Source organism: Sarcophilus harrisii, chromosome 1 (assembly GCF_902635505.1).
Source record: "Sarcophilus harrisii chromosome 1, mSarHar1.11, whole genome shotgun sequence".
Classification (NCBI taxonomy): Eukaryota; Metazoa; Chordata; class Mammalia; order Dasyuromorphia; family Dasyuridae; genus Sarcophilus; species Sarcophilus harrisii.
Genome location: NC_045426.1, coordinates 60,153,715 through 60,176,658, shown reverse-complemented (window position 1 = coordinate 60,176,658; position 22,944 = coordinate 60,153,715). Strand labels below are relative to the sequence as shown.

The 22,944-nt window shown below is 38.6% G+C and overlaps 1 protein-coding gene across 6 annotated transcripts in view; it reads left to right on the top strand.

The window, feature by feature from the left end:
- The window catches only part of IQSEC1 (IQ motif and Sec7 domain ArfGEF 1), a 741,922-nt gene that overhangs the window by 709,475 nt on the left and 9,503 nt on the right, over positions 1-22,944 (top strand). For all 6 annotated transcript variants that reach the window (XM_031945892.1, XM_031946046.1, XM_031945932.1 and 3 more), the window contains 7 exons: positions 566-688; positions 2,014-2,180; positions 8,084-8,223; positions 10,751-10,780; positions 16,421-16,546; positions 18,504-18,603; positions 22,722-22,883. In XM_031945892.1, the coding sequence (XP_031801752.1) occupies positions 566-688; positions 2,014-2,180; positions 8,084-8,223; positions 10,751-10,780; positions 16,421-16,546; positions 18,504-18,603; positions 22,722-22,883 (848 nt within the window). The remainder of the gene's footprint in view (positions 1-565; positions 689-2,013; positions 2,181-8,083; positions 8,224-10,750; positions 10,781-16,420; positions 16,547-18,503; positions 18,604-22,721; positions 22,884-22,944) is intronic.

The following is a 22,944-nucleotide window of genomic DNA, read 5'->3' as shown; positions in this document are numbered from 1 at the left end:
ACTAGCTATACCCAGAAAAAGAACTCTGGGAGATGACTAAAAACCATTACATTGAATTCCCAATCCCTATATTTATGCACACCTGCATCTTTGATTTCCTTCACAAGCTAATTGTACAATAATTCAGAGTCTGATTCTTTTTGTACAGCAAAATAATGTTTTGGTCATGTATACTTATTGTGTATCTAAGTTATATTTTAATATATTTAACATCTACTGGTCATCCTGCCATTTGGGGGAGGGGGGGGGTAAGAGGTGAAAAATTGGAACAAGAGGTTTGGCAATTGTTAATGCTGTAAAGTTACCCATGTATATATCCTGTAAATAAAAGGCTATTAAATTAAAAAAAAATAATAAAATAAAATTAAAAAAAAAAAAAAAAGAAAATTCTTGCCCTCAAAAAGCTTCCATTCAATGGGAGGAGACAACAAATAAATAATAAAGAATAAGACTTTTTTTTAAACCATAAAGCACAATACAGATGTGGGCTATTCCTGTTCTGTAGGGGAGGTGTGGCTGGAGCAGCAGAGGGGGCTGATCAAATATTTGTCTCCCTTTGTTCCAGCTGTGTGGTGGATGAAATGGACTTCTCGGCCATGGAACTAGACGAAGCACTCAGGAAATTTCAGGCTCACATCCGAGTCCAGGGAGAAGCCCAAAAAGTGGAACGGCTCATTGAAGCATTCAGGTTTGGGGGCTCAGGTTTCTTTGGTACCGAGGTTGGAGGCGAGTAGAGTAAACCAGATTTATTATCCCTTTCAGTTTGGAGGTGCCAGGTTTAATTTCGGCCAATAGTGTATTGGCAGTAATTAGTAATTCTGCCAACATTCTTATCAATGATAAATCAGAGAGAATTAACCCAGCACAAAACTATTCTCTTTTTAAAAATTTAATCCCAAATGTCTTTCATTTCATTATCCATTCCCCCTTCTTCTTTACCCATACCCTATGGATTTTGTTATCTTTTTTTATACTACGTGTTTTATAATTGCCAAATAATTTCTTGGCAAGCATTTATAAAGTGCCAAATAGGGAAGGTAGGAGATGGAAAAAGAGGATGATGACATGGAAGAATTATGGGAATGAAAAGCATGATACCAGATACTACAATAGATAAAAATTTAGATGAAATACAATCCTTGCCTTCATAGAGTTTACAGTCTCATAGAGGGGTAAGACATAAACATAGTATTGCATAGTAAGTGTATCCCTGAAGTACAAAGCTGAGACCTGAGCACTAGATCTGAGAAGGAAGATTGTTACCAACTAGTGGGGTGGGGTGAGAAGGGTCAGGAAAAGCATCTGAAGAGGCGGGTCCAGACTTTAGTCACGGTGCTTTTATGTCTAATTCTGCCAAGCCATCCTTCCTTTTTGGAGCTGAAAATTGGGGTTTTTAGAGCTCTGAATAAGATAGCATGAGACTAGAAACTAGAAAGAATAGTAACCTGGCATTTGGCTCAATCAATTAATAGACATTGATCAGGTACCTCCTATGTGCCACACTGTGCTAAGCACTTAAAGGTCAAGAGAGCTTGATTCCTCAGAGAGTTTGGTCCCTCTATGACCTTGGGAGAAATATTTATATTTTTCCTATGTATAAAATTGAGAGTCATGAAGGAAAGCAAATCAGAAGATTTTTAAAGTCCCTCCTGGGATTAATTTCTTTGATTTTATGATTCTATGGTGCCCTGGCTCACCAGAATGGAAGTGATTTCTTTCTTAATTGCATAAGCTTGGTTGCTTTAAATATCTCTTAAATATGTGTGCCAAGTGAATAGCTGCCCACCTGGAATCATAAACGTGGCCTTTTACTGTTAATCAGTGGGTGATTTTATGCAGAATCTCTCCATGCTTTTAGGTGATTTTATGCAGAATCTTGTGTTTGGGGGCCTCGGAAGAGCTCCTGGAAGGACACAAGGGAGGTGTTAGCTGAAAAGAAAGCTCCTCTTCTGATTGTAGCGGGTCTGGCTTCTGCTGTCTGGCCCTGCTCTGACCTGCTTTTTCTTCCCACAGCCAGCGGTACTGCATCTGTAACCCTGGGGTGGTGAGACAGTTCCGGAACCCAGACACCATCTTCATCCTGGCCTTTGCCATCATCCTGCTCAACACGGACATGTACAGTCCCAATGTGAAGCCAGAACGCAAGATGAAACTTGAGGACTTTGTGAAGAACCTGAGAGGTGAGTGGCTGTGTTGAAACTTGAGCATGCAGCCCTTCCCCAAAACACCAGCTCCTCAGCCGGATAGAGGGATGAGGGCTGTCCCAGTTGTAGGATCTTCATCAGGTTCCTAGTGTCCATGCCTTTCTTTCCAATTATTCAGTCCTGGAATTTGTTAAGTACTATGTATATACAAGGCAAAAGCAATTTTTAAAAAAATAGAGAATAGCTGTCCTCAAGGGAAAAGATGGGTCCTTGTCAATGAAAAGTTTGCCACAAAAAATTTTGATAAGTCTAAGACAATCCAAATAAACTTTAGATTAAAAAAAAATGCATACAGAAAAAGAATTCTAGAGATTGAATGTAAATCAACACATGTTATGTTCACTTCTTTTTTCTGTTTTTTTCTCTCTCCTGTGGTTTTCCCTTTTTGTTCTGATTTTTCTCTGCCAACATGATTCTTAAATGTGTATTAAAAAATAAAATAATATGAAAAAGTAATTTTGATAAGGGAAAAGGGAAAGGGGATAAGCATTTCTATAATGCCTACTATGTGTCAGGCTCTCTGCCAAGAATTTTACAAATATTATCTTATTTGATCCTCATAACCTCCCAATCCTGGGAAGTATGTGCTATTGTTGTTCTCATTTACAGATGAGGAAACTGAGGCAAGATGTTAGGAAAAGTGTCTGAGTCCATACTTGAACTCACGTCTTCCTAGCTCCAGACCCAAGTACTCTGCACACTATGGCGCCACCTAGCTGACTGATACTGTTTTGTTACTTTAAAGAACATTTAATAACTAGAATTGATCTAAACTATTACAAAAGGTAGTCCCTACAGACCGTACTTTAATTAGTAAAAAAGGTAGACAAAGAACAATTTAAATTAGTATAAAAACTCAATCCTGCTAAAGCCTTTGCAGAGCCTTTGTCCTCCTGCAAACCTGCTTACAATTCATTGTTGTTCTATGTATGTAATAATGAGATATAGACATATAAAGAAAGATAAATTTCAAGTTTTTTAAAGGTAATTTCCCCTGAATTGTGCTTTTAGAAATTAGTCTTTTTTTATAGTTACACCTGGGAATATTTAAAATGATCTCACGAAAAATGTTTTCTTTTCAAAAAATGTCATTGCATCTTTCAGTCTTCCTTGCTCTCTTCCTTGTAGTGGGTAGCTCTCTATAACAGGAGAAGTTCTTGGAGCAAAGGTGGATCAAGGGGAAGCATGATGGTCCATTTCTTAGGACTTTTATGAGGCCCCTCATTTATAACTGAGAATTGAACTGAAATTGAATTTCCCTATGGACTGGGAGTAACTAGAAACAGGCAAGTAGCCATTTGGGGAAGGATGGGATGATTCCAAACTGACAGAAAGATTAGGGTAAGGGGTCTGATTACAGTCCACAACATCAAGGATTGTTTTTCTTCCCTTAACAGGATAGCCATCAATTATTGCCTTAAGTAAGAGCCTGGGCCAATGGTAGACCTGTGTTGCCAGTAACTCCTTGTGTATTCTTTAAGCAAGAGAGTTGACCTTTCCAGACCTCTGGCCTTTATTTGTAAAGGAAGGGAATTAGTTTAAATTAAATGATGGAACCATTAGAAAGAAAGTTTCCAATTCCCCAGGGTTTAGCAAAGAATGCATTGTCTGGTTCTAGAAGTCTGGGGCCAGCACTTCTAGAGGGAAATAAATCTTTACTGAGATAAGCCAGTAAGAAGAAAGCTTCTCTAGAGTGGGGGGTATAGCCTCACCTCCTGAAACTGGGGTACTTTATCTTCAATAGCAATAACCACTGCACCATCTGTTATCCCATTTCCCCATCACTTATTGATATCATCAATAGCAATAAACACTACAACATCCATTATCCCATTTTCCCATCACTTATATCATCAATAGCAATGACCACTGCACCATCCATTATCCCATTTTCCCATCACTTATGATATCATCAATAGCAATGACCACTGCACCATCCGTTATCCCGTTTTCCCATCACTTATGATATCATCAGTAGCAATGACCACTGCACCATCGGTTATCCCATTTTCCCATCACTTATGATATCATCAATAGCAATGACCACTGCACCATCTGTTAATCCATTTTCCCATCACTTATGATGTCATCAGTAGCAATGACCACTGCACCATTCGTTATCCCATTTTTCCCATCACTTGTTAATATTATCGATAGCAATGACCACTGCACTGTCTGTTACCCCTTTTTCCCATGACTTTATATTATCAATAACAATAATCACTGCACCATCCGTTATCCCGTTTCCCATCACTTATTGATATCATCAATAGCAATGACCACTGCATCATCTGTTATCCCATTTTCCTATCACTTATTGGCTGAGGACTACACTTCCCATGCAGCGTTAAAGAATCATCAGAAGGAAGCAGCTATATGGTGCAGTAGGTAGACTACCAGCCGTGATGTCAGGAGAACCTGAGTGCAAATATGACCTTGCACACTTAATACTTACTAGCTGTATGACACTGGAAAAGTCACTTAACCTCAATTACCTTGCCAAAAAAACAAAAAAAAAAAAAAACCAAAAAACACTCAATTGAGGCCTGATTTGAATTCTGGTACTCCTAATGTCAGGACCAGTGTTCTATCTACTACACCACCTAGCTACTCCTCAAAGTGAATTCTCTGAAGTATAAGTCTAACCATATTACCCCCTGTATGAAAAATAGTGACTCCCGATTAACCCCCAAGATAAAATTTTAAGTCCTCTCTTTGGCCATGATCACGTTTTTTATATCACAGCCTTCCCTTCAAAACATACTCCAAAGCCTTCCCTCCAATGATCCTATTTCCCTCCCAAATTCAAAAGTGTTCCTGATTCTTTGTAATCTTTTTCTGTTTCAGAAGCTATTCCAAAGTAATGGTTGGGAAAATGCTTCATGTGGCCTCATGCTTTGACTTTTTCTTCCATATGTCTTCTTGTAAGGTTTTTGCTTGACACCTTAATTCTAGTGGTATAAACACAGAGTTTGGGGGCAGAGGACTAGGGTGTGATCCCTAGCCCTGCTATGTAACCTCTAGCTCCATGGGCCTGGTTTTCTCCTTCTGTTAAATGAGAATGAGAATTAACCTAGATGATCTATCTCTGCTGCCAAATATCTTGTGTAACCTTTTGGTATAATGTTCAACTAAGGAAAAGCAAGATAGTGTGTTACCCATTTATTGTGAAGAAATTCCCATTTAATGGGTCTAGAAATTAAAAGCACAAAGAGAAAGCTAAACACGTCCTGAGTGTTCTTGGGGATGCGAGTATGTGGAAATTAAGCAGTCTTTTCCTTCAAAGAGATTATGTTCTGATAGAGGAAGACAATATAAAAAGGGGAGGTAGATAACAAGAAGGGGTATGATGAAGAGGCCATTTGTGAGGGAAAAGCTCAAGTATCCTGGGCTCCTTTCCAAGCATCATCATGGACTTGTCGCCGATGGATCCAGGACTTTCCTAGTTACCTGAGCAATTCTCACCCTGCCACACTTGTGTGTGAGGTGAGAAGAGATTGATTTAGCAACCTGGAATTAAATGATGATAGATTTTTATTTCCTCAAGTGGCTTTCTCCACTATTTATGTCACAGGGAAGGCTGCTTTTTGAACTTCATCAGACTAAAATAGACTATTTTATACTTGTTACATCACTTAATAAAGGTTCTATCAGTAATCCATCTAGTCATTCCAAGAGCAAAATTATTGTTAAGGAACCTGAAAGGGGAAACACCCATGTAAATGCTTGTCTTTCTCTTATCTCACTGTATATTTAGTGACTCAAGAAAATCACTTTCTTCTAAGTCAAGAGACCACAAATAGTGTTGTTTCTTGTGCCCACGGATAAAATCTCACAGAACTTTACATTTTCACAACTGCATCTCCTGAAAACTAGTCCAGAAGCATTTCAGTTGATAGAACAACCTTGGAGGCAGGACTTCTTACAGCCTTATTAAGTAATTTTGAAAAACCTGAATCTTAGGAAACTATTTCTGGAAAAGAACCCAAATGCTCCTCTGTTCCCCCAGAAGGGTTTATGTTTATTCAGTGTCTTTTATGTGTCTGGGTAAATGCTATTAATCTGCTGGAACCCACAGTGCCAACCCAGTGGTGTAGGAGAGGGATTTGAGTGAGAGGGATACCAAGGACAGATTCTCTGTTGGTTAAGTATAAACCAGGAAGGATATAGCAGAACAAAGGGTTAGGAGCTAGGCCTAGGGAGCACTCGAAGAAGAAGGGAGAAATCCCTCCTCCCATTTTGTGGAAACCAGGCACTTTCCTCCTTTCTCTCTGTTCAGCCTGAATCTCTAAAAAAACTCTGACTCTGCTGCTCTCCTCCCACTGCCTGAGCAAGTAATCCCTTGCTGTGCATGTAGTTAGCTAGCCCATGGTCACTGTAAGTTAGGCTACCACTAAAAATTACAGAACTTTAGAATCAGCTTTTATTAAGTGCAAGCTGTGTGCTGTGCACTTTTGACAGGTACTGAGAATCCAAAGAAAACAGAAAAAGTCTCTTTTCTTCTACCAAAAATCTGTCTCATTGCAATATCAACCTATTTTTTAGTTCAGATTTTTGAAAGGACAAGAAATAATAAGAAATATATCTGATGTCTTAATCTGATATCCCTTCAAATATCTGAAGACTACTATTATATTCCTTTTGAAGCCTTTTCTTCTCCAAGCTAGATCGTGCGGCTAATAAGTGTCACGGCCAGAAATATAACCTGAATCTAGACCTATAATTCCCAGCTGTGTGCTCTTTCTTGCTGAGGACATCCTTCCCAAGATTTCATTCCTTTTAACTTTTTACAGCCTTTTAAAATTTTTTTTCAATCAACAAAAATCTACTTTTCCCCCTCTTACTTTTCCCTTAACAATTGAGAAAGAAAATAAAAGAAAATCCCTGTTACAAATTTATATTTGTTACATACCCTGTTACAAATTTATATTTGTTACATACTATTTTTACTTTTTTTGTTATTTTTTCTTTCTCACGGTTCTTTTGCTTTAATTTTTCCTTCACAATGTGACTAATATACAAATATGTTTAACCTAATTGTACATGTATAATCTATATCAGATTGCTTGCTGTCCTGGGGAAAGAAGAAGACAGGGAGGAAGGGAGGAAAAAAAATGGAACTCAAAATCTTACAAAAATGAATGTTGAAAACTATCTTTACATATAATTGGGAAAAAATAAGTACTATTAAATGGGGGAAAAACATATATAGTCAAGTAAATTTTTAATAAGTAGGAAAAAAAATCTGTTGACCATGTCTAAAAAAGGACTCAGTCTATACTCTGAGTCCCTTCCCTTTCTATCAAAAAGGCAGTAGCATGTTTCATTGTGAGTTCTCTGAAATTGTAGTTACCATTTTGGCTTTTAATTAAAATACCACATCCCCTCCATTTGGTATGATTCATGCTACTGAGTGATCCTAGAATGGTTATTAACTAGTGCCATCTCCCAGGGCAAACAAGTCAAACAAAAGTCATGTTCCCTCTTAGAGGTGAAGCTTCCTCAATATTGCTAACCTGGGACTTAAAGGGAAAAGGACAATTTTCTAGAAGGAAGCTGAAGCAAGACAGATGTAACTATAATCTACTTTAACCATAGGCTCAGGTTATTATTGATTCAGGTTTAGGAGAATAGATAGCTGCCCCAACCTTATTCTGGTTCAGTAGTTGTAGAAAATTTACAGATTTAGTTCTTATTGGAAATACTTCCCTGGGTGTTTCTCTGCAAGAACTCGGGGTCCAGTAAAACTGTATTTGGAATTGATATAGGATTGAGGGAGATGATGGAGTCTGTGCCTGGGAGTGAGCGGTGATGCAGCCAAATTGGAGGGCATCAACTCAGCTTGTGAGTCCTGCTAAATCAAATGTCTGCCCTTGCAGGTGTTGATGATGGAGAGGACATCCCGAGGGAGATGCTGATTGGCATTTATGAACGGATCCGCAAACGGGAATTGAAGACCAATGAAGACCATGTCTCCCAGGTCCAAAAGGTCGAAAAGCTTATTGTGGGAAAGAAGCCGGTAAGTGACACGTGGGCTGCTCCCTGCCCAGGTACCAACCAGACTGGATAATAAGGGCAGGAGACTTGATTTGAGGAAACTTTCTGGAGCCAGACATACATTGCAAGGGAAATTGTATACTTTTCAGGAGGGCTCTCATTTCCCAAGAGTGATTCCATCTCCAAGAACAAATTGGTCCCTGACCCAGGCAGTCCTAATATAGCATAGTTTCAAGAGAGGCAAGGTTATGAATATTAAATGTTGTAATGTGAAGTGTTGGGATTTTTTTTTCAATTTTTTCCTCCTCATTCTCAAATAAGTATTTATAAGATTCCATTCATCATGCATGCAAATACAGCCTGTCTCTGTTTCAATGCTAAGTTTAGGGTGAAATGTCTGCATTTTAAGCAGCTTTAATGACCAGCTCCCCTGAGGCAGATGTATGCATTGGTAATGTACCAGCTGAAGGAAGACTATGGTATATCCTGGCAAGCAGTAGGGACTTGGGTAGATTCTATTGAGGCCTTGAAGGCTGTAGGAGCCCAATTTCATGGTATTCTGTATTGGCTCGATGTAGCTTCTAAGGAAGGGAGGCTTCTGAAGGAGAAAAACAACTTTGGAGAATTGTCCAGGACCAATTTCTATGACCCTCCTCTCCCTTAAACTAACTCTTCTCATGGTTGACTAATGTCTCATTTTTCCAGGAAATTCCAATCCATGTAAAATTCTACTTTTCACTGAGGAATTGTGTTTTGCTTTAGGTTTTTTCTTCCCTTCCCTAAATTTGCCACTCCATTTTGAGTCCCTCCTATAGTGATCTTTGTGTCTTGAATGTTACTCAGAGCTGAGGAAGAAGTATATAGGTTTGCTCTGGGAAGGAGAAAACCAGTAACACATCATTTCATTTTCTTAGTTTTCTTCAGGTCATTTCACTTTGGCAATTGTTGAAGGTAGAGAAGCATCACCACAGGGTAATACAGCAGAAAGCACTGAACTGGAGATGGGAATCTGCAAGATTTCATGTCTGGCCACTGGACTCTCTGACATATTATTTTAACTAGGATCCTTAACGTCTTCATCTATAAAATGAGTTTGATGAAATGATCCTTCAGTTATCACTTTTTGTGATTCTATGACCATAAGACATGTTCTTATAGTGAGACCCAGAGAAACTTAACAGAAAATCCCTTCAGGAGGGGAAAACCTCCAACAGCAGCAATTTCTTCCATTCCCCAAACACATAGCAGACAAGATCCATTTTCCTTCCTAATGTGATTTAAGGATTTAGCCAGTGGTTCAGCAGTCATTCACAAGTTCCCTGCATCAGTGCTGTCAAAGCACAAACAGAAATAGATCCTTGCCTCTGCATATTAACTTTAAAAAACCAAATTAAACAATATCATGTTATATTAAATTTTTATTTATTTTGTTAAATATTTCTGGTTTGGGACAGCATACTAGAGTTTCACTGACAGTTTTGATATCTTTGCTAGTGCATTCAGGACATCTGATAATAATATCTGTGGATGTTTTCATATTAATAATATCAATAATGATAATAATAATAATGCAGGCATTCTGCATTGATTATTACAGGTTTATTCAAAAGGTGCCCTAATGTTCTGACATAATTCCAAGCATAGAAACCAACCTGTGCCTGTGGTTTGAGCACACGTTATGCAATGAAAGGGTTGGTGGGGCAGCATGCTCTCCATTTGAAATAATTTTTCTGCCCTCACCTTGACTTTGCTTTTAATTTGTTGTGTTGCCAAGAGTACTCCTAACCCTTTCTGAGAATCACAGAGATGTTGAATGTTAAAAATCAAAGATTATTAGAGCTGAAAGGGAGTCATCAGATTTTACCCCTCATTCTAAAGATGAGAAAACCAAGTTCTAGAGAGATGAAGGGATTTGTGTAAGGTCACACAGATGGCAGATCTGAGAGTCAAAGACTCCAGTTTCACCACGCTTTCCCCCTTAAATCCTCATCTCCATATCCAAGCCCTTCATTTATTTCATAAATGAGATGATTTCAGAGAAATTAAGGTACTTAGGACTTAACCAAGATTCTAGGCAAAAGGACTTCAGTCCATGAGGTTGTATCTCAGAGAGTATCTAGTGCAACTCTTCCATTTTACATATGATAAAACTGAGCCCAAAGCAGGTTGAGTATTATATCCAGAATCACACAGGTAATAAGCCTCAGAAGCAAAATTTGAACACAGTATCCTTTGGCCTCAGTCAGTGTTTTTTCCCTTGTCCCACTGTTTTCTTTAATAAAGTGGCACATACACATGTGGCATTTAGAACCTATAATTAATATTGAGACTGATGTAAAAATGTATGATAAGAATTCATTTATACATTGAATTGGGTTTGTAAGACACATTCTTTATGCTATTCCAGAAAAAATAACATTGTATTTTTAAGTCATTCATTTGATCAAGTGGAATCTTTAATTATTTTAACAAGACTAGATTGAAATAGAAGTGAGTAATTTCTGTGATGTATCTTTTGAGAGTTTAAACATCTGTATTTTCTCCTCTAGATTGGATCTCTGCACCATGGACTTGGCTGTGTAGGTATCTCTCTTATTGATTCATGACTTATATCCCCACGCTAGATAGAACAATTGTGTCATTTGTCTGTTTGCTTATTTGACTCTAGGAGTTTCTTTTGGAATTAGGGGCTTTTCCCAAATGTTGGCAACTTAAGTTAATTTTTTTTATAAGAAATGAATTTTCTTAGTTTTCCTATCTTAAGACTTCTGTAAATGCTTTACAAAATTACATTTGCCCAATGGAGATTTATTGAAACTTGAGAAGCTCCTTTTTATCCAATTTCAGTGTACTGGATTGTACACTAAGAGAAATCCATCCTGGTCAGCTGAGACTGCCATCCACATAAGCATCACTGTATATAGTGCTTAATTGTGGCTGTCCAGGCTGAAGACTGAAGTCTTGAGAAGCAAATATCCCTAGAAACCATGGGTAGAAATTGTTTGGCTTTAGAGGTCATAGTTAAGTTGATCTTTTTTTCTTGTAAAAATTCTCTGACTTTTCTACTTGATCATTTCACTATGCCTTGCTTTGCTAGTGGATAAAGTAGGTTTATCATTATTTAGAACTTCCTACCTCCTGGTTCTTATTCTTGAGCTTAGTCTAGTTTGGGAATGAAGGGTTGTCAATCCTTGACAATGGAAAATAGATCATTTGACATAGTATTTTGTGAACCAAAATGCACCCTATAATATCAGCTACTATTATTTCCTACCCTAACCTAAATGTCCAGTTACACTCAAAGGGGATGATGGCTTTTATTTGCTAGGCTTAGGGTTGGTTAGGTCAGAACTTACTTAGCATATTGTGCATGCAGGTACTTCAGGGTCTTTCACTCACTGGTTTGTCCCACATTGCAAACTCTGTCCTTCTATCTTGGACATGCATGTGTGCTCTTGGTCATATGGGATGAGAGCCCAAATGGGTGACTACACATTTGCACATTGGATGATTCTCTACAATATTTCCCCACTACTAGAGGTAGAAAGTTTAAAAAGGACATTTGATTAGGAGTGAGGAGACATGAGTGCTAGCCTTATTTTTGTAATATTGCCAAACCTTGAAGAGCCTTAGATTCCTTAATTCTTAGAAAGTTGTCTTAACTTAGTGAGTCAATACGAATCAAAATCAACCTCTTTGTCCTTTTTGACTCCTAGTACTAATTCTGAATTCTGGCCCTGAGTAGAATAACACAAATTATTCTTCTACATAGCAGCCCTTCAAATATTCCAAAACAGCTGCCACACCTCCCTTAAATACTTTTTCTTCTACACTAAATATCTCCAGGTCTTCCAGTACTCACAAAATATAGTTTTGAGTCTCTTCACCATCCTCATCCCCCTGCTCTGAATATACTCTAGTTTGTCAATAATTTTCCTAAAATGAAGGGGCCCTGTTGAATATGAATCCAATACTCTGGGGACTAGGATATCCAGATGTTCAACTACAGTAGAGTATAATAAAACTCCTTTCATTCTAGATAATTCTGTTAATGTAGTCAAATGTCACATTGATTTCTTTGCTGTATCTTTCTTAGGGTTTTAATGAAAATGGAGTATTTTGAAAAGTTTTGAAATGTGTAAATTCTAAAGTGCCATTTAAAAATCAGAATCTGTCCTGTGGTCACTGATATTAATATGATATGTGAAAAATTAAACATCATTTATACATATTGGATTTAACATATATTTTAACATGTTTAACACATATTGAATTTCTTGCCATCTAGAGGAACAAGTAGGGGAAAGGAGGAGAAAATCTGAAACACAAGATTGTGCAAGGGTCAATGTTGCCAAATTATCCGTGCATATGTTTTGAAAATAAAAAGCTTTAGAAAAAAAAAGAAAAATGAAACATCATACTAACAACTTTTAGGGAATGAAATTTGCAAGAATTGACCCTATAGATCTCTATCAAATTGAAGCATGTTAATATTTGAAGGCACCTAGAAGCTATTCACTCCAACTCAGAATCTCTTATCTGTACTGCAGTTCTTCTGCAATATCCCTGGCAAGACAAGTATTCAGCCTCTGCTTTAATCCCTCCAACAACACTAACTGAAAGATTGTTCATTTTGTTCCTGGACATTGCTCATAGTTAGGTTCTTTCATATACTGAACTGAAGTCTAGTTGATGTAACCTCCACAAATATCTCACTTGAGCCTGTGAAGGTGCTATGATTATTCCCATTTTACAGTTGAGGAAACTGAGGCAGACAGTGGCGTCCAAGGCTATATCTGAACTCAGGGCTTCCAGACTCCACGCTTAGCACTTCTGCGCCATCTAGCTGCCTCAAATGAGATATCTGCAAAGCACTTCACAATCTTTAAAAGACTATAATGTTTGTATATATATCACATTTTAGACACTTTTTTAAAAAGCATAATTCTAAATGGCTTTCCAAAGTATTTGGACCAATTCACAGTATCACCAGTAGTGTAACTATGTGCCTTTCTTTCCTTAGCCCCTCCAGCTTTGATTGTTGCCATATTTTGTTAACTTTGCCAGTCTGAAATGTATGAGGTGAAACCACAAAACAATGCTACTGAATCTTGTTTCCTATTGTAGCACTAATCTCTCGATCTGACTCTCTGCTTCTCCAGCTCCTTTCCCATTCATTTTAACCCTCGGATTTTAGCACTCTGAAGAAATTCCCTCCCAGCATTTGCTAAATCATTGCATATTTCAATCCTTTCCTGAGTAGGATCAATCAGCAAGTATTTATGATGCATGTATTATGTAACAGGAATTGTGCTAGGTCTTGATGATACAAAAACAAAAATGAAACAGTCTCTGCCCTCAAGAAGTTTATGTTTTATCTGATTGGCAACTTATGCAAAATATATCCAAGCTAAAAGGGGGAGGTAGATAGAGTGGGAGAAGCCGTGGGTATCGGGGATAACATGAAAACCCAGAGGGAAAAGTGTAATTCCCAGTTTCAGATACTGCAAAGAGATCAAGAAGGATAAGAAAGGGTCATCAGATTTGGCAATTAAGAAGTCATGATTAACTTTGCAGAGAGTTATTTCAGTTGAGTAATAAGGTTAAGGTATGAGAGCAGATAAAAGTATAAATAATGAGGCCAGCTTGAAATTAGAAAAGCCAACTAAGTAAGGATTTTTAAGAAAACAAGAAGACTTGAATGTATGTTTGTAGGTAGCAGAAAGGGAGAGATTAAGCTTAGAATTTGGGGGACAGTTGTGGGGGAAATGTCTGCCAAATCAAGGGGACATATGTAAAGTTGACTTTGGTGAGGAGGAAGGCCAGTACTTCATCAACTACTACAATGAAAGAAGAGAAAATAAGGGATAATGACAAAGTATTTTGAGGTATAGAAAAAGGGAGAAGGGGGAGCTTATGATGAATAGCCTTGGTTTTCTCAGTTAAGTACAAAGTTAAGATTCTATTTGGTAGTAGGAAGGAGGGAGGAGTGTTATGTGAGAAGAAATGAAAGAGTTTGGAACAGCTGCTGTGGAGAGTGGAATTGAGAATTACCTTGAAATGGTAAGGGCCCAGTTAAGATAAGATAAAACAGATTTATAGTGGAATCATGGTTTAATTGCATTTGAACAGTGGAGGAGGAATTGATGGTGGGGGGATACTCCAGACTGGGGTTGGACAAGATATGTGTGTCAATAGGATGAGAGAGTAAGAAAGCAGAGGCTGTGTAATGGAAATAACTAGAGATTCTGATAAAGATAAAGAATAAGTTCAGAATAAGGAGGCATAATAAGAAATTAAATGATAGGTAGTATTGGATCATGGAATTTCAGAATTATTAATCACATTATTATACTAAGTACTTTTACAATTATTATCTCATTTGATCCTTACAACAACCCTTAGAAGTTGGTACTGTCATTATCCCCATTTTGCAGATAAGGAAACTGAAGCAAACAAGAGGTAAAGTGACTTGCCCAGGATTACAAAGCTAGTAAGTGTCTGAGGTCATATTTGAACTCAGGCTTCCTGAGTTCAGATCCAGCACTTCATCCATTGAGTCATTTCACTGCCCCTAAAATCATAAGATTTAGACCTAGAAAAATAGCTGGGCTAGCCTTCCCCTTTTCCACATAAAAGCTATAATAGAGGTACAAAAATTAGAGATGGGATTCAAATCTAAGTGTTAGGGCTAGAAATCCATTATCCTTTTTGCTCTTAACATCCTAAGAGATGCTATCCTAAGAGATAGCAGCTCATAGGTGAGTTGGTACTGCCCAGATGTTCACCATTCTTCTCAGAAAGATTAGGAATAGGAGCAGGAGCCTGGCATAAAGAGATTTAAGCCACTATGGGACCAGGGATTTCATCATTTAATTCTGTCCAGTACACAAAATCACCTCTAACATGGCCATGAAAATGAATCCTAGGAAAGGAAGAGGAACGCTGTTTTTTTCCCCAGCAAGTCCATTCTCCTTTATTTGCACATTTCTTTAAGCTAGTCTTGAGGTAAGTCTTCTGGAGCAGGTTGAATGAAATGCCTTGAAAGGCAGTGAGGGTATTTCTCTATGTTTGTGGAAAGAAACAGACCCCATCCTGACCAGTCTTGCCTCCTCTTTCCCTTGAATCTCATCAAGAGGAGCATTTTCAGTCTGAACCAAGGGCTATAAAAAGATACTGAGCATCAATCACCCAATGACTATTTGTGAAAGCCAACTTACTGCATGCTAGATGCTTTGGGGCAGAGGGAAATCACCTAAAACATGAATTCTCTTCCAAAGGAGCGTACAATCTAATTGGGAAAACAAAAATACATTTAAAATTCATAGAAATATGCATGGAAATACATGATGGATCAAGTTAATGTCAGTAGACAGTATTAAAAAAAAACCAAAGGAGTCAGAATTGACTATGGGCTGACTCCATGTAAGTAGGTAAGATCTGAACTTAACCTTGAAAGTTAATGTTGAACTAGTCATAGACATATACAAATGCTCTTCCCCAACTTCCAGATTCCTTGCTAATCTGTGAAATGAAAGAGCTGGACCAGATCAAGGGTTGTCACTCCAGGTGAGGACCTGAGGTCCTCTAGGTAGCCAGGTAGAAATGTACAAGGTATGTTCAAAGAAGAGGAAGCTAGATGAGCCTGGCAGAAGGAAGAAGACAAGTGAGGCTGAAAGAGAGTGGGAAACAGAGCCCAGCAAGTCTTGCATGACAGTCTAGGAAATAAGAATTTTATGTGATAAGCAGTGGAAGGCCAGTGGTTGTTCAGGAGAGTGAGTTTATCAGGTTGGTCTTCTAGGAAAAATTATCTGGCAGCAGTGTGCAGGAGAAATGGGGTCTGCCTGAGACAAAGATGTTTATGAGGAGAATTTTGAGTGGTTCAAATGTTGAGGGATAAAGAGACTAAAGTAAAGGATTTGAAATACAGGAGCAGAGAATCATTGGTTAGCCCAATCATGACTACTCTGCTTGAGAAGAGGCAGGGTAACAACTCCTTATCTAGCATGGCATAGGTAGAAACTGAGTCCCATCTAGAGTCAGGAGTCCTGGAAGAGGGGGGCAGAAGATCTCTGATGTCCAGTTAAGTTGGGCAAGAGAAGCAAAGGTGAGATTAGCAAGCATTGTGCCAGTTCCGCTGCAGAGGCAGATTACTTTGGCCTGAGCATAAGGGAGTTGCTAGTTTATGACTGATGTAAATCCCTTTTCCTTTCCCACAGGTACTATCCCTTCCCCATCGGAGGCTTGTTTGCTATTGTCGGCTCTTTGAAGTGCCAGATCCAAATAAACCCCAGAAGCTTGGATTACACCAGCGAGAAATCTTCTTATTTAATGACCTTCTTGTGGTATGTAATGTAACCATTGTGTATCTTCATATACACTACAGACTTCTTCTGAAGCTTTTCTGAAGCTTTTCTGTCATAGGACTCAGGGCTCCTGACAACACCTTCCCAGTCAGCACATTTAACCTGGGATCCTTAGTCTCTTTGAGGATCCACAGATAGAGAATTCAAGGAGGTCTGTAAACTTGGGTAGAAAAAAACTCACATCCTTATTTTCACTAACTCCCAATCCAAATTGATCGTTTTCTTCAATTATTTGTGAATAGGTAGGTAACAAACCTACAGTGTTATTAGCAGTAACTGTGACTGTCACAAATAGAAATCACAGATATTTTCATATCTCACATTATAGTTATCTTGAAATAAAGTGTATGCTCATTGCTACCTCCAAATTACTTTAGCAATTAGACCTATAACTAGATCACAAGGAGTTCAAGACTTCCTGTCTACAGACTGCATTTCAATATAATTGGATTCATTTGCAATGCTTTGTATTTTATTTTAACACACTTAAGAATATTATTCTTAGAGGTATGTCCATAAACTTCATCAGATGGCTAAAACAGTCCATGATACCAAAAAAGGTCAACCTCCTGACTTGGTCCAGCTCTTTCATTTCACAGATTAGCAAGGAATATGGGGCCGGGGAAGAGTGTTTGTTTTTGTACACATTTGAGTGGAAAGAAAACTATATTTTAGTCTTTGGCATTTCCAGCCCATGGCAGTGTCTCTCTTTGCTACAGAAGACATTTCTCCTGATTCCAAGGTCTTCTTTTTGTAGAATCTAATAGCCTTCCTATCAACTGCTCCCCTCTGTAGTTATGGGCATCATCTGCTTTGGGCACCAACCCTTAGCTTCTAGAAAGGAATATTCCCTTCCCCAGGCTGAAACCCAACTCAGAAGAGAATAACTGATGAGCAGACAGTATCTTGTATGGCAGTGGCTTGGGGCCAATTATAGAATGGAGTTTTCCTATTTTTTATGTGGATTCAAGCATCAGGGGTCATGAGCTCAGAACAACAGTTTTTTTATATCTAGGTTTTGTTTATGGAAAAGAAGGCAGTGAAATCTTACTTCTTTGCATTATTCCTGTGTCTCACTTACTGATTTCCACCCCCTCCCCTTTGGTACTAAATCTACAGGAGTATAATTCATTGCATTACTTTCCAAATGGGCTTTATCAAGCATGTAAATATAAAAGTGCTTCTTGCATCCATCCACTCTGGACTACAAGATTGTTATGAATCCTGGAATGGATTCATAACAGGAGACTCTCAGGAGACTCTATCTCAGGTCCACAAAGGCTTCAGAGTGAATAAAAGTCATCCAGTGAATTGTAGTACAAAAGGGGGTGTTTGTGCAAATGAGATCAGTTTCTTGAGCAGGTGCTCAGAATCCTCCCCAGTGTCAGCAAAGACTTTTCTCAGTGTGGGATAATGGGATTTAAAGGGCATCCAGGTGGAAGGAGAGAGTGAAGACTCTACTATGGGAAGCATGTCCATCTGGGAGAGGAGTAAACAGAGAGATAAACAGGATGAGGGGAGAGAGAGGAAGGAAGAGAAGGAGAAGAAAAAAGAGGGAGAGAGAGGGGGAGAGGAAAAAGAGTCTATTATGGGAAACATGTTCATTTGGGAGAGAATAAATAAGCGAGGGAGGAAGAGGAGGAAGAGGGGGAGAGACAAGGAAAAAAAGGGAGATAGAGAAAAGAAGAGAGGGAAGGGAGAGAGGAGAAAGACTACAATGGGAAACACTCATTTGGTAGAAAAGGGGAGGGGGGAAGGAGAGAGAGAGAGGAGAAAGGAGAGACAGAGACAGAGAGAAGGTACATGTGAGAGACACAGAGAGATAAACAGAGACAGCACCTTTCTCCTACCTGGAAGAGATGGAATGAATGGACTAACCCAGATTCTTTTCCCTGTTGCAGCATCACTAATGCTACATTACATCTGCTCTCCTCAGGTCACCAAGATCTTTCAGAAGAAGAAAAACTCTGTGACATATAGTTTCCGCCAGTCCTTCTCTCTTTATGGCATGCAGGTCCTACTTTTCGAGAATCAGTGTAAGTCTATCTATCTCTTCCTCCCTCATTATTTTCTCTCTTCATGAAGAGTTGAACTTCCTAAGAACATTTCAGGGATGGGACATTAGTGCTGTCCTAAAATATCTGAATAACTTTCTTGTGGAAGAGCTTAGCCCAAAAGGATACAGTGAAGAACAAAGCATGGAAGGCAGATTAAGACAAATATAAAGGAAAAATTTCCTAACAAATAGTGGCTCCGATCAATCCACAAACCTTAATTAAATTGCTTTTGTCTGGTACTGGGCTAGACATGAGGGATATAAAGTCAAAGGTGAAACCATCCTGCCATTAAGGAGCCTACATATGAAGTGGTTCACCTTGGGGGTGATGAATTCCCCATCGCTTTCATGTGGAGACTGGATGACTTCTCCTATTCATGTATGGCTTAAATTAAGTGACCTCCAGGTCCTTTACAACTCTCACATTTTGTAGAAGCTCTTTCTGAGAAACTGTCACTTTTCAAACTTTAGGATTTGCTAGGTCTTCCTTTCCCATTGCGGTGTCCACCCCAAGAAGTGTACTTCGGGAAAGGGCAGGAATGCTCTATTCTGCATCAAAGACAGGTAAAATAGCTGCAAGGTGATGATAACACCAGCTTAAAGATATATCTCTATCCCAATCTCCTTTCTTTCTTACTGACTCTTCTATTAATTTCTCTGTTTTTACCTCTTCTATTTCTCCTTTCTTCCTTATATCTCTCCCCTACCTTTCTTCCCCACCTCTGCTCTTAACTATAAAGACATTTGAGTAATGGAGATCCTTGAAATCTAGAAGCTGAACTAAAGGTCTCAGTAAGTCAAGCAAACAATCCAGAAGAGGCTGTTTGGGAGGCACTAGGATATACTCTCCTCTCTTCTGAGGTCAGGGGCTGCCTTGTATGCTGGTTCTCTTTCCCCTGAGACCCGTGGGCTGGATTGGGTTGGGCTGGCTCTGCTTCCCTCTGCTCCCCGGGCTGAGTTGGGCTGTGTGACTGAGGTATTCCTGCTGCTGACCCAGTATTACTTTATCTGCTTGAGTCAAAGTTCCAAAGTACTGGGTTAGGAACACACTGACCTTGGGGCTGCTGCTAGGGTGGAGCTGAGAATTGTCTCATCCCAGATGGTGTTGCTTGAAGAAGAGTCATTTGAGGGATGATAGTAATGTTTTTAAAACAAAACACACTTCATCCAATATCGACTTTGGATGTCTTCTTGGAAAACTTTTTCACCCACTTTGTATTTATAGGTTAGGCCATTCCCAAAGGCCCAGCAGTTATGAGGAATCTAGTCTTAGGAGAAAATAAGAAAATGTGAGATTTGTAGCTTTTCGACTTAGCCACTAGAACTGGAAAATAATAATAACAGCCAGGGCAACGTGAACACTGTCCTTACTATTTGCCAGGAACAGCATTAAGCAGTTTTATAAATGATATTTCATTTGAATATTCTCAGCAATCCTGGGAAGTAGGTACTGATATAATTCATTTTTACAGCCTAAGGAAACTGAGGCAAAGAGAGCTAAAATCACTTCTCAAAGTACACAGTCAGTCTGATATCAGACTTGAATTCAGGTTTTCCAGATTCCCAGCTTGTTGTTCTATCCATTATACCACCTAAATACTCCTGGTTTTCCCACTGAGGAAGAATTCTATCTCACTCTTATCTTCTATTTTTATGTAAGAGACAGCAAGAGTCCCAGGCCTCAGTTTCCCTTACCACTGACTCTACTTCCCAGTCACCCATCTTCACCTACTTGTACCATTGTGACCAAAATTCAGGGGTGAGGTAGTAGAGATACATGGGCCAAATCCCAGTGGCTGGAGTACTTGAACAGCTCTTTTGGGCACTGTCTGACTCTAGTTGCTTTAGGAGACTTGAGGACTCTTGCCCTGGCTACTGCCATCCTAGACCTGGAAACTACCTTGCATACAGGAATCTGGGGGCTGGAGGCTTGAGCTTTCCATGACTGCCTATTCCTTGAATCCTTATCTTAATCCTAGGGAAGTTTTTGTACTCTGTAGATGAGGGCTTTTTGGAGTCCTTTGTAGTTTGTCCTTGGGAAATAGATATGTGAGAGAAGTTGAGATGTAGCCTTTATTTCCTCTTCTGTAAAATGGAGTAATAATAGCACTCAAGGTTGTTGTGAAAATCAAATGCAACCTGAAAAAAAGAGGGAAGCAGGAACTTAGCACAGTATCTGGCCCCTAGTAGGCTCTGCATAAAAGCTTATTCTCTTCCCCCTTTCCTTTCCTCTTCCCCTGTTCTGATAAGAGGTCCATACAATACAAAAAGATTAAGAATTCCTGGTCTAGAGAAGCACAGAATAAATCAGTTTTATCTTTAAGTTAGGTGATAACTACTATCATGTCCTCTCCCCCCCCCCCCAATTGCATTTTACAAGTTAAACATTTTAAGTCCATAATTTTCCTCACATGATGTTGTTTACAAGCCCTTCCTCACTCAAACTATCATATGAGATTCAGGACAGTTTGCCAATATCCCTCTTAAAATATCCCATTTTCCTTCATCTTCCAAAGTTCACTGACATTAATTGCCTAAAGCAAAAAATAATAACAACAATGTAGTATCCGGAATCGTGCACAATACTATCAACTAACACACATTTTTATGTTTGTGGATTTTATTTTAAAATTTTTTTAATTTTCCTGATAACTTTTGTTTTTATATCATCTTTATTTCTGAATATATCCTTTCCTTCTCCTTTACCCAGTAAGAAATCCTTTATTACACAGAATTTTTTTAAAAAGCAGTATAGCAAAACAAATTCATCCCCCTAAGTTTGATAGTATCTGCAGTATTCCACATCCACAGTCCCCCTCTTCTGCAAAGAAACTGGAAACAGAGTGGATGCCCATGAGTTGGAGAATGGCTGAATAATATATGGTATATGAATACTATGGAATATTATCAATTTGTAAGAAATGACCAGCAGGATAATTTCAGAAAGGCCCGGAGAGACTTACATGAAGTGATGCTGAGTGAAATGAGCAGGACCAGGAGATCATTGTACATGGCAACAAGATTATATGATGATCAATTTGAATGGATGTGGCTCTCTTCAACAATGAAATGATTCAAATCAGTTCCAATGATTTTGTGATGAACAGAACCATCTCCATCCAGAGAGAGGACTGGGGGAACTGAGTGAGGATCACAACATAGCATTTTCACTTTTTTTGTTGTTGTTTGCTTGCATTTTATTTTCTTTCTCATTTTTTTCAGTCTGATTTGATTTTTCTTGTGCAGCAAGATAATAGTATAAATATGTATACATATATTGGATTTGATGTATATTTTTACCATGTTTAACATATTTTGGACTACTTGCCATCTAAGGGAAGGGATGGGAGAATAGGGGGAAGAAATTTGAACACAAGATTTTGTAAGGGTTAATGTCGAAGAATTATCCATGCATATGTTTTAGAAAATAAAAATATTTTTAGAAAAAAAATTTGCTTTAATGAAAAAAAAAAGAAAAAAAAGAATTCAGGCATCCACCATACAAATACAGAGTGAGTTTTTGGAGAGGTGGGCTAGCTAACAAGCAGGGGGAATCAAGAAAGACTTCTCTAAAGATGTGTCATTTGACCTGAACCTTGATGAGATTTAAAGGCTCCAAGCAGCAAAGACAATTTTGTGAGGACTGCATGGATAAAGCCCTGATAAGTGAGATCCTGTAACAGTTTAGTTCAATACTGCTGGGGACAGGGAATGTTAATTTTGTGTCTGATGGACATCAGATTATTTCATCTTCTTCTCTGGAATCCTCTCGAGTCCTCTAACCCTACCACAAGGTTATCACTTTTGAGCTGGAACAGGACCTTGGAGGCTATTGAGTCCAATAGCCTCCTTACTTTAGAGCTGAAGAAACTGAAATTGAGAGGCTTTTAAATGACTTACCCAGTAAGTGTTGAAGTCAGAAAGACCTGGTTCAAATTCTGCCTTAAAGTCTAGGGTTCCCTAGCTGAGCACACTGGCCAAGTCTTTTAAAGGGTTGAGCTCTGAATGGGGTGAAAACCATGCTTTGAATTCAGTAAGGAAAAATTGCTCAGAAACAAACAAAAACCTGAATTCCACTCATTTTCTCTCCCTTTACAGATTATCCTAATGGCATCCGGCTCACATCTGCTGTTCCAGGAGCAGACATCAAAGTATTGATAAATTTCAATGCACCCAATCCCCAGGACAGGAAAAAATTCACTGATGACTTGAGGGAATCAATTGCAGAAGTTCAGGAAATGGAAAAGCATAGAATAGAGTGTAAGTAAGAATTATACACACTTTGAGCCTATACTATAAAGTCTAGGCTCAGGTTCTCGAT